Here is a 12,587-nt window from a genome sequence, read left to right on the forward strand (position 1 = left end):
GCTCAGTTTCTTTCTTATTATTATTACTCAACAGCGGATGTAGGATTCTGCTTATCCCACCTATTGGTCCAATCATGCTTGAAATCCAATTTTACAAGTCTAGTAATTTTCAAAAGAACAACTGACATTTTTAGCATGGATTTAGAGATTGTACAAAATGCTGCCAGTTCGCAAAAGGATTCGAGGTCTGGAAAGATTCAGATCTTTCTCTGAAGTAGATTCGGAGGGGTACCTGCCATGCAAACTTTGCAAAAGCCTCAGAGCCAGCTGAGATATGCAAAAGCATCCACTGTTCCATATACATAAGGGAGCTGCTTAGAACTGCCCTCGGGATGTGTCAGATGCTGCTGCAACAGGAGATGACACTGATAACCCAGCCGAGCTGGGACAAACCCACCAAGATAACAGATTGCTGAGTAAGCATTGAACACAACACCAGTTCCCTCAAGCTATTTTTTCAGCACCGTTAGAGTTATGCCATAATGTCAGCAAATAATGGGCATTATCAATGTAAAGAAATATTCTGTTGAAATAGAAGGAATCTACGGAAAGTTTTCATTTTTACACCGAAGTGCAAGATTGTCCAATTGAAAGACTGAAAAAATGAAAGCAAATAATTATAGATTAACATATTTGCCAGAAAAAAAAATGCTTATTTCCAGTATAATTTCTTGCACTTGGAGGAAGTGGCAGGATACAAAAAATTAGAGCCCAATGTTATTTGTACAAAACAAAAACCACCCACCACAGCTGTTTTGAAGCATTTCACTCTATACAAGCAGAAGCATACAGAGCTGTTCAAGCCACTGAGAAAAGATAGCCAAAAATCAATTTTTCATACTTCATTATGTGCCTACAACTAGAAATCCTTTATACAGAGGCACAAATACTATACATATTTATGTATTTTACCTTTGAGCAAAAGAGATCTTTTTACATTAAAAAAAATAAACTAGTGGTATAGGATACAATTTTGCAGCCTTTAGTTTCTTTTTATCAGCACCCACAATGATGTTTTGCACCTACTCCAGATGAGGAAAATTTCCCACTGCCACTCTTTTGCATTAAATTAACATGAAACAGGTAAGAATTCTCATTAGTATGTGGTAAGTAATAAGCACTAAGGAGATTTATGCACACACACATGCGCGATCTACAAAACAGTGTTCTCTATAGAACACTGAAAGATTTACCCTTAATTTAGAATTAGGTGTACATCACTTATGAGGTTTAAAGTCCATGGAGTGTAGGTACCTGTAGCACAAGAGGAACCTGTTATATTGCCCTAGAATTCAGGTGGAAGTGCTAGCCTTTTACCATTTGCTTATTGGGAGGCTTTTAAGCCATATTTTAAAATAATTTTTAAGCTTTTATTTTAAAGAATTAAACCTAATCCAATACCATAATTTCTAAACCACAAGCAGTTACAAGCAGAGCAGAATAAGTCCCCTTCCCTCCATGTCTGCTCACATTCTACATACATAGCTCTGCATACAGAGAGTAGCACCTGGACGTAGCAAGCCCCTTGTAAGATACAGGTAAGTAGAATATCTCCAGAGTAGTATCAATATTCCATCTATTAATTCACCTTTTAATGCCCCTTTTCATCTGCCTCCTTCTAACAGACATAAAAATCAGTCTGCCTTCCCATCATCTCCCTCTGACACTGTATCTCATCCTATTAGGTTGCAGAATGGCTGTGGCAATTTCTCAGTTCTGGCTTTGTATTAGCGAAACTTGCTCCCAGTTTCCCTGAAATCAAGCAGTTGGGGGATTGCTTGGATATGTACATTTGCTTCCAGTTTAGTCAACAACTGAACTGCTGAATACACATCTACTTATTTCTCCAGATGGGTCCTTGCAAGCATTCACAAGAATGAAGATTCTATTACCTGTCTGAATAGTCTTCTACAGAAATGGCTCATACTACCTTAAGGACATTTCATTCCCTAGAACATGCAAAGATTTAAAGCAGATTAAATTATTCCATTCCACTTCTCCCAAGGTTTTTCCACCATCCTCTGGCAGTCAACACCATATTGTTCCACAAGTTTAATCCAATGCAACAAAAACTTCCGTTTCCTGTAATGACTAAAGGTTATTGGGAAAGGTTTTCCATTGCACATAAAAGTACCATTTTACCATATGATATAATCATCAAGCTTAAGCAGCAAAGAAACATATGATTTTCTTACAGTAAAGCAGAGGGTATGCTGTAATATTTAACCCCGACTGCAGTATCACCTATTTGATGGAAATGGGTTAAGCCTTTCAGATTATGTTTTATAAGGCAGTGATGGGGGATTCACCTCATACAAGGGAGCATATAATATTCCTTAAACACTTAGTTCTGCTATACATATCCTGTATATGTATATGTATATCCTATTTCAGAAGCTACTTAATTTTTGTTAGTCTAGGTATGTATGAAAAAGGCAATACCATGTACTATCACATTAAAACAGGCAGAAATGCAAGTTTTTCAGAGTCCATTTGAAGAACTCATTATTATTTCTTTAAAACAGGTTTTATTATTTAGTTTTTACAGCAATTGCATTCTTTCTGCTTCCAGGAACAGATAACGATCTTCCCTTGAGCCAAAAGAGCTCCAACTGACTAAAAATTCGGGAAGAAACTCGGATGTTTGAAATAGGGACAAAGAGAGGGGTGTGAGTTAAAGAAAAATATTAAATTAAGTGCCTGCTTTCATAAGCTTTCCTGTGTCAAATAACAGCACATCTGTGTATACTGAACAGCAGATAGTTGTTTTACAAGTAAATAAAAAAGCAACTGCAGAGAAGTCTCTATTCACTCTCTGCGCACCTGAGGAGTGTATTTTTCTTTTCATACATCATTCATGTATGAATGCAGACGTTTCATGGAAAACGGTATTTGAGACTGATTTTTCACCAAATTAAAGAACACAGGCTGCCCTGATTGCAATGTTAGATATGCTTAATGAAGGAATCAGAAGGGAAGCAGCAATGCCGCCGTGGGTTCTGACTCCCCCCTCGCCCCATTGTCATCGAGGCACCATGACTACAGGTTCATTTCCCAAGCCTTATCATTTGCATTAAGCCAAATAAATAACCTTATTCCTCAACTGAGAGTGAAACAAAGCAAGCTAAAAGGACTTTCTAAAAGAGGTTCAGGATGTATTGCTAATAATCATGACTATTCAGTATACCCCATACACATCAGAAACTAAATAACAGTCTAATTTTCAAAGCATATCACTCTCGTTTATGTTCAGATTTTCACAAGGTTAGTGCAGCCAACACGCTTTTAACATTCAAAAGGCATCATATTAAACTCGTTCATCTCACTTAAATGAAATCCACTGCAGATTATAGGCGCTAAGCCTTTCTGAAATGTGTGGTCCCTTGGAAAACCCTGGCTCCCTTCATGGAAGGAAGAAGAAAACAGAACAAAACCAAGAAAACAGCCACAATGTCTATTTTCAGAGGAGCACATGCCAGAGACTTGTGTACTCTCTGTAGAACAGAGGGATGTATCTGCAGTGGAGTTGATGGACTCTGCCAGTCACGAATAAGTGGTAAGAATACAATGGCTATGTTGCATCTTTTGGCGTAGAAAACACAAATTAATCAGCAACTAATCAGTTTCAGCAAAGCAGCTCCTAGGTTCAGCTACTTATTATACTAAACACAGTTTGATTTCCACCCTGCCTGAGGTTCAACCCCATCCTGAAAAATATTTCTTTACAAAAACGCTATAAGTGAAGCAGTAGTAAAATTGATTTTATTTCTCCATTTGCAAGAGGGACATTCTCTCTTTGCACATTGAGCACACATTTCATTACGCTGCATCAGGAGGAAGAAACCCCCTCAACAGATAATCTAATGCCACCCAGAGCACGGCTGCTTTTCAGTCTTGTCAGTTCAATTCTTCCACACGTTATTTTTTACTCTTCCACGTTTCAGTAAAACCGCACTTCTTTCTTTTCCTTGTTTGCTGCCAAAGGCTACTCTGAAACAAACATATGACTGAAAAAATCATTTGAACATGATGAGGATGGCATACATCAGATGGACAAAGTGTATGGCTGTGCTTATCGTCATTCTCAGTTCCCCAGTTTGCCAAGCAATTTGGAGGTACAATGTCACAATCCTACTTCTGTAGTCATCCCCATCAATTAAATGACAGAAAGTGGTTGAGAATACAACAACTATATGATACTGGTAAACAACCATGATTTCTTTACCACTTACAGCACGAAGTAATTTGTCTTCCCTTTTTCCACTACCAAATAAAGTTTTATAACAACCCCTAACATCTACTGAAAATATGTTAAAAGGTTACATTATAGTCAAATTAGAGAGACTGTATCCTATCACAAATCTCTGCCTGTCCCATCACAGGAGGTGTTTTGAAGGTCTCTACAAAAGATTACAGTAGCAAAGCCATTGAGAACACAAACACACAAAGTTTGTGTGAAGTTAGAAGAATGTTCTGCTGCGGCTCCATCTTCAGCTAAAAGGGAAAGGTCTTAGCAATTACATGGAATTCAGCAAATATGTGCTTGGTTTTCTAAGTGCTGCAATTTGTACGACAGTGGGTAAAGCTGTTTTTTTTAACCAGCTTCCACTTTCTTTCTCAGCAAATGAGAAGCAAACCTATTTCACACAAGAAAATTGTGACCATAAATTAACAAAACACGAGCATTCATAAATGACAACAATAAGAATATGTAAGTGGCTGGAAAAATTTACAGTTTGGGTAAAATACACCAGCTAACAGCATACTAGTCTTATCTTATCTATATAGTAGATATAGACAAAACACACCAGAATTTCTGACATTTCTCTCCTTCTTTGCACAGAAGATATCAATCAATATCGACAAGTAAGATATTGAGAAATTCCATACACACCTATTTTTTCAGCTTGTAAGAGTCATACACATTGATTTCTCTCATGATTCATTGAAGTATTGTTTGCTTCAAATACAGCAGAGGTTTCAGAGTGAACACTATTAAAAAGCATTGCTAAGATAATGTGCGGTAAACGTAAGGATTAATAAGCATAGGAGTGATATGCAGTAAGGGGTAAGATGAGTAAGTAATAGAACAGGAAGACAGGGAGAAAAATCTGTAGTGTCACACAAAAACTGCTATTTGATACAGTGTCATATTTATTCTTCAGCATTTCTAAAAGGTATTTGCCACTCTGATGTGATTGAAATAGCAAATATAACAATGCACATCTTAAACCTTCCCACAATATTAAGATGGAAGGATGGTATGCAATGTCTTTATCCTTTCTGACAAACACATTACTTGTCTTCCATACCAAGAATACTTACAGATCTGACCCCTACAAGGCAGCTGGCGCACCCATTGTGCAAAACTAGATAATGAGAGGAAACACTGTTTTTGACAAGTGGCATAAATGAGATTTATTTGTCTGCAGAGCGGTACATCAGAGGAATTACTAGCTGTGAACAGGCTGCTGTTAAATATAGAAAATAATATCGAACACACAATCTCACAGAAAGAGGGATTACAAGTTTAGGTTAGGATATCATTATATTCTACCCTAGCTATAAATTAATAAATGAGAAAGAAACAGGAAAGTGTCGGCATTTTAACTTCTCTAAACACAAAGAATACATTAAAATGTCAAAAGTAACTCCACTGCAAGTCTCCTGGGCAGAAATGCATTATACATAGCATAACAAGCATAATTCCAGCTGTTCCATTACATTAATACCGGATTCTACAGATTCTCGAGATTTACCTGAGATCATAAGGAACTTCAAGAATATTTTAACTGTAAATCAGATCAAATCTAAAATAAGTCTTTCCTGAAGGTTACAACAGATTTTAGCTGCATCCTTTCTTTCCCTCATTTTTTTTTTCCTTCTTCCTTTCAGACTCCAGAAATCAGAAACATCAATGACAAAACATCACAAAATAATCTATTTTAGTATTTCTGGCCAAACTGAGACAGACTTATTTTTGGGGTTTCTAATTTAAGTTGCTGAGCTTAAATTTGTGGAGCACTTTTAAACGTTTTAGTCCAGATAATACAAAAACATAGCAGGTGTACCAGTTCCAAGAGCATCAATCTTAACCAAAAATTAGCCCCATCATAACAGCAGAAAATCCCATGAAATTTAAAACTTTTGACCGAAAAAGAGGTCTTCTCCCCCCTGCAAGTACAAGACAAACAAGCAGAACAAACGTATGGCTGCCCTGTTACGGAAGGGCTGCAAACACCAAGAAGCAAATCTATTACAGGAATCTAGCATTAAGAATATATGTGTATATTCACACACGTATTCCTATATGCACATATAGTGCAGTTCAAGTACAAGGATTCCCAAACTAGCTTTAAGCAAAGTCATTCTGATGCCAAAGGAGTCCACTCAAAGCAGGTTTTGGTTTGCTTTTCTGCTTCGTGCAGGGGGGGAGAAGTAGAAGTAGCTCCTCCTGCCCACATATCTGGTGCTTTGGTTTGGTTCGTTTGTTTGTTGTCTTTTCATTTTTGTTTGGTTTGGTGAGGATTTTTGTTTGTTTGGGTAAATGGTGGTTGTTTTTCGTTCTTTTTAAATACATCAGTGGAGCTCAGAACTTTTCTCCCTGAAGAAGGAAAAGCTTTTGTTTCACCTAGTAGCTTATAGTTTGCTTTATTAGGCACTTGCTTATAAGTCATCAAAATAAAGCCATCAAGCTAAATACATTCCTTGAAATAATGGAGCTGTGACACTAGTAAATTTGTCCCATTATGTTTAAGCACAGTTTACAATAAAGCTTATAGCTTCTTCAGGTATAGTAAGGTTGCAAGCCATATGCTAAATGCCACTTCTGTACCTCAAACATAAGTCCTTACAAGCCATTAACCAAATGCATCATCATCCACATTGATAGACATCAGAAAGCTTTCACAGCCCAGAAAACTCAGACAGCAAAAGTAAGTGTGAAAGGAATTCTAAGCAGGAGACAAATAGTTGAGTTAATGTCCCTGCGTTTCTGGAAGAATTCAGAAAGCACAGTATTAAGACAGTCTCTGTTATCCACCAAACCAACAGCAAAAATGCATCATCTTTTTAGTCTAATGAAGTCTGCTACCACTCTGCAGAGTTCCCCTTCAGACACGGGGAAAAGGAGGGATGCTGCTTGAGGTCTCAGAATTGAGAACAGCTTTTGGCTGCCTGCTGAAGCACCCAATGGCATTGGGGCTCCAGCCCAGGGCAGCACCGCACACGGAGCCTTGTTCTTCCACCTCCAAGTCTCAGAAGGACCAGGGTTCCCTCTACTCTCAAATGAGTCTAAATGATAAACAGTTACTTTGATTATAGACCAAAAAGTGTTTCTAAGGTGGGAAAAGACTTAAGAACCAGAAACAAGGATTTTCAACATTATCCTCCCTCACCCCAGTGTAATAATAGAATCATTTCAGTTGGAAAAGATCCTCAGGATCATCAAGTCCAATCATAACCTAACTCGGGCATTAAAACATATCCCTAAGAACCTTGTCTAAATGCCTTTTAAACATCTCCAGGGATGGTGACTCCACCACTGCCCTGGGCAGCCTGTTCCAGTGCCTGACAACCCTTTCCAGGAACAACTTTTTTTTTCTAATATCTGATCTAAACCTCCCCTGGCACAACTTGAGGCCATTTCCTCTTGTCCTATCACAAAGACGTTCCCCTTTATCTTTCCTCATGTCTCAGACCGAGTGTGAATGGTTCTTCACACACCATTATCCAAGAGGTGGGAAAGATATTAGTATTTTTCATATTCCTTAAAAAATAATTACCTAAACCAACAAACAAAGAAATTCAGTTGACCTTGAAAATACATCCACGGGGAAAAAAAGCAAGCATTAAAATCAGGATCTCGTGTTTAATAAATTAAGCAAATTCATTATATTTCTATCACTTCCAACAACAGACATACAACTAGATCAACAACCATACCTTTGTTAAGCAACATCCACCTCCCAAAAATGAGCACACTATTTTTATCCTGTCATAAAACACAGAGGTAGCATTCTTCTCAAGCCAAGGACTTACAGATTGCTTTGTAACCTCAGTGTAGTAAGATAGCCAGAGAACTGCACTTTTTAGAAAAGAATGACAGCCAGTCATTTCTCTGCCATTAAAATAAGTTCTGCCTTTTACAGTCCTGTTGTTTGCACATCCATTTAATGAGTTGCTGTAGTAGCAATATTATTGTTGTCTTTAAAGTGTACCTTGTTTGGTTTATCACCCTGTTATCTGCTATAAAGCATTCTATTTCAACCAAATTATTCAACGTCTTGCATCTTTGACACATTTCATACATGAACAAAAAAGAATTTGCCGTCACAGAAGGAAAGGAAAGCTTTGCTTCACAAACTGCTACTAAAGAGTCAAATTTTTGCCATTTGGAGAAGAAAATATTTTGGTGAGTGGAGATTAAAGTACCCAGCCATTGAGTAGCAATGTTGAATTAACATTCAAAAGACTCTCCTTTTGGATAAAAGCAAGAGTCATTAGACAAGGTAATCAGGACTGCAGATCTTAGTTACTGGCGCCAATGACTGACTTCATACGAGCATTGCCTTCTACAAATAGTTTTCTAGTTGAAATATTCAGGTGTCTGGGGACACAAAAGCACCCAAGTAGCTGCAGAATCAGACCCTGAGCCTATTGTACACTATGTGCACTCACTGAGCGCTCAGTGCAGCGGGACTCATTTCTGAAGAAGGCCTTTCCAGCGTAGGAAGAGACAATAACACGTACACAACCATCTCATTAGATCTGCCCATACCAAGCAGACCAAGGAAATATAAAAGTAGACAGGAAAACACCAGCGTCAGAATAGTTTTACCAAGTTAACTTAACCTTCAAAAACTTGTTTCCCTTTTAATGGGACTGACTTTAGAGCAGTAATTTTTACTTATTCCATGAAAACATACATAGTTAACTGGACAGGTAAATACACTTCAATCTTGTTATCTCTTTGACAATACAACCAACTGGTAATAGGCTTAAGGGTTATCATTGTGTCTCAAAATTGCACCAAAACCAAGTTTAGGTAAAACAGAAAAGATCGTTCATTTCAAAAACATCACTTTTCTGTAAATTGATAGGCATTTGGTTCATGCATATGATTTTAGACCATGCGGAGAAGTTACCTGCATATAATTCTGCAAATCAAAAGCTAATATTGAATGCAATCTTAAAAATAGTAGCTGTATTTTTTAAACGATGCTATAAAACAAGAAAAGACAACATGCTGTGTTAACAGAGTTGAACTGATAAATTCCTATTTGTTTATAATTAGCCTTGAAGGCACGCTTAGGTCTTCCAAAATTGTCCCTGTGACATGACGCACAGAAGGTAACATCACCACAAGACAAGGTGCAAAAAAGCAGCAGCTGTCCACCTCTGCAGCATGTCCTGTGCTCAGCGATTTCAGCACCACTTTATGAAACGGAGATACTGTGCTTCTGTACAAACTTAAAAATAAATCCTCAAGATGGAAAACTTTCTGCTCCGCACATTTTATGCTTTGCCTTAGCTAAGCAATTTCCCACAGCAAGATATTAGACCCTGCTTTTTGCAAACACAACTAGTTCTGCAAGTCTACCCTGTTTGGGTCCAACCAATGAATTAACCATATGTTTTCAAGAAATACTAGCTGCCACAGACAGAATTGCCTTCTGCTGAGGGAGATTAAAGCATAATTTCTTTCCAGTAGATGGCATATTGATAGCACTGTATCACTTTTTAAACTTCCATCATGTGCTCTTGAAAAATTACTCTATGTTCCACACAACCAGTTAAAAATACAGTGACTGAAAGCAACTGCTGAACAGAGTAGTCCAGGACTTCTATAAATGTCCAGCTCTACAGCAGAGTTTCAGTCTCCTTTTTAACAGGAGGACCAACCTGCTATCAAAAGTAAAACTTCACTTTGCAACACGTATGGCACTTGGGTGGAATTTTAACTGGAATTTCTCTCACATGGATCATTTTCATCCCTCAATTACCTAAGAACATAAATCATCATGTGCCACAAAATTATACGCTTATGAGAGTATATCCACTCCTCAGAGTCATACTGTTCATAATTAGTATTCACATGACAACTCCATCATCTTCATATTTAGTATTCACATGCCAACTTCAACTTTTTCATATTCTGTCCAATTATTTTTTGAAAGGTGGAGAGGAACTTGATTTCTTCACAATCATCAAGAATGAGCTACAGTTCATTTTTCATACAGGTAATATCTTCTCAAGAAGATAAGGCACGTACTTTTAGGGCTTTATACTAGATACTTTGTTCCAGTTTAGTCCCCCAAATGTTCAAGTAGGTTTTAAGACACTTTATAAAAACAATCAAATAAAAAATTTAGAATAGTTTTCCACATCTCTCTTTACTACAGTTTAACCTGCACAAGCACATGCAGGTTTCAAACCCGCATCTACAAAAGCTGTCTGAGTGCTTCCTCTCGTTTTTTAAATGTGGCATAATTTAGCAATGATTGTATCACTCTGTGCATAAAATTACTAATCAGAATTGATAATAACTTTTACACTCGACTACTAGTGCATGTTTCCTCAGATCACTTCTTAAATCAGAGGAATAATTATTGAATCACAACACACCACAATTTCCCTCTAAGCGTTGTATTTCAAAGAGCATTGGAGTGGTTCGTATGGACTGGCACGGCAAAGTCCCTGAATCAGAAGTGCTACAAAAAGCACCCACTTCCCTCGACAATAACAACCCCCTCCAAAGGACTAAAGTAACTGAATAATGGAAACATTTGATATTCCCGATCTCCTCCTACCTTCGGGCCTTTTCCCAGTCAGGGATTTTCACAGTGATCACTTGTCTGTGTTCCAGTACGTACAGACATGTGGTCCTGCTGGAGCTGACTTTGAGTACTTAGCAGGTATACCTTTATTTATTTAATTCCCAGTGAACATTTAAGGCTTAAAACATGCAGTGCTTTCTGCAGAAAGCTGCTTCAATGCTCATTTAGCAGAAGGAGACCAAGAATAAGGGGAAAGGCACATTTCCCTGATAAATATATGTACATATATCCTCTGATAACACGCTTTACAGACTTATTATAAGTACTCTATAAACTTCTAACACAGCAGAGAAATACCACAGTCAAATTGAGCTTGATTTTCTGACAAGAAACTGAAAGTTAAGAAGCCTGCACTGAGAGCAACGTCATTACAACAGATCTGCTCTGTACCCAGCATTAACTTTCCATCTGTGTACATCAAGACAACGGGATAGAGCATCTCAGCCTTATCTTTTCTTTGCTGAACATGCTATGTCTACAGCATGGAGAATACACTATCTCTGAGCAACGGAGCAATATACATTATCTTATTACAACACTACATGGTCAGAACAGGTTTCATTTTTGAGCTGCAACAGATTTTTTTTATCACATTTTTTCAGTGATTTGTTATACTATACTTGTACAGAAAGGAGTGTTTCTAGATTGCAGCAACTTTTTAACACGTTTCCTGGCATTGCGATAACACTGCAACACCTCACCTGCATTTCACAGCAAAAAAGCCCTAGGTCTATGCTCAGATATAAAAACCTAAACCGAGATGAGATTGTTTCAGTGTTTATATTTTTACACTTTGTAAGGGAAAACCTCAGCACGTTCTCAGTTTCAGCTGTTTGGCTTCCTTGTTTCCAATGAAGCTGAGTCTATCTGCTGTTACTACTGTATGTATAAAGCTTTATTTGTTACTGTCTTGCTACATCACATGAGCAACTTGCACCGGAGCAGCTCTTCTACATCATTAAAAAAAAAAAGCCTAGAAACACCGAGGCAATAGTCAGTATCTTTTAGAGGACTAGAAGGGGGAGAGATAAGAATCGGAGAAGCTATCTGCTCTAAACTTACCACCCCAGTAAAAGCTGAAATCTGGATTATTTCCACTGGAAGTACTGAATCTAAAAGAGCAAACGAGGGAACTCCGAGCAAAATAGCTCTCGGTACTCACCTAGCGCTGAAGACCAGTGCAGGAAAGAGAGGCAGCAAGTAGTAGGCAGAGAGGAATCTCATCCTGGAGCTGCTCTGGTGTGTTCCGTTCCTCACTATCCCCCTCGCAATGACACTTCCCTCCTCCCTCCGAATCTTCCTCCAGCAGCTCCCGAGCTCGTCTCGCCCAGGGAGGCTCCGAGCTCCTCCGGAGCAGACAGACCGCTGGAACGAGTGAGGAAAGGAGCTCCGAGTGGGATGGAAGCTCCAGGAGTGATGTCACGAAGCACAACGAGCTGCTGCTGCTGCTGCCGCCGCTGCCAACACAGAGAACCCGCCCGGCCCCGACCCGCCTCCTCCTGCCGGCCCCGGCCCCGGCCGGGCGGGTGCGCGGGTCCCCCCGCCCCGGGGGCGGGATGGGCAGGGGGCGCCTGGAGCTGCGCTCGGAAGTTACGGCACAACATCGCTGAGAAATCCTGCCTGGAGGAAAAATAATAATAGTAACACTACAATCAAACCACCAACAACATTCTGTAATTAGCATCCTTCTTTGAACTGCATCTAGACAAGATCGATGATACAAGATGCGAGTCAGGGGCAAGTTGCAGG

The 12,587-nt window shown here is 38.8% G+C and overlaps 1 protein-coding gene across 1 annotated transcript in view; it reads right to left on the reverse strand.

Annotated features, from left to right (window-relative positions):
- LUZP2 (leucine zipper protein 2) overlaps nt 1–12,062 on the reverse strand; it is a gene marked incomplete at both ends in the record, with an annotated part of 167,831 nt that extends 155,769 nt beyond the window's left edge. The window contains one exon of the mRNA XM_080345295.1: nt 12,001–12,062. Within this exon, the coding sequence (XP_080201421.1) occupies nt 12,001–12,062 (62 nt within the window). The remainder of the gene's footprint in view (nt 1–12,000) is intronic.
- Nucleotides 12,063–12,587: the final 525 nt, after the last annotated feature.

The sequence above is a fragment of the Nesoenas mayeri genome, assembly GCF_963082525.1.
Source record: "Nesoenas mayeri genome assembly, chromosome: 5".
In the NCBI taxonomy this organism is placed as follows: Eukaryota; Metazoa; Chordata; class Aves; order Columbiformes; family Columbidae; genus Nesoenas; species Nesoenas mayeri.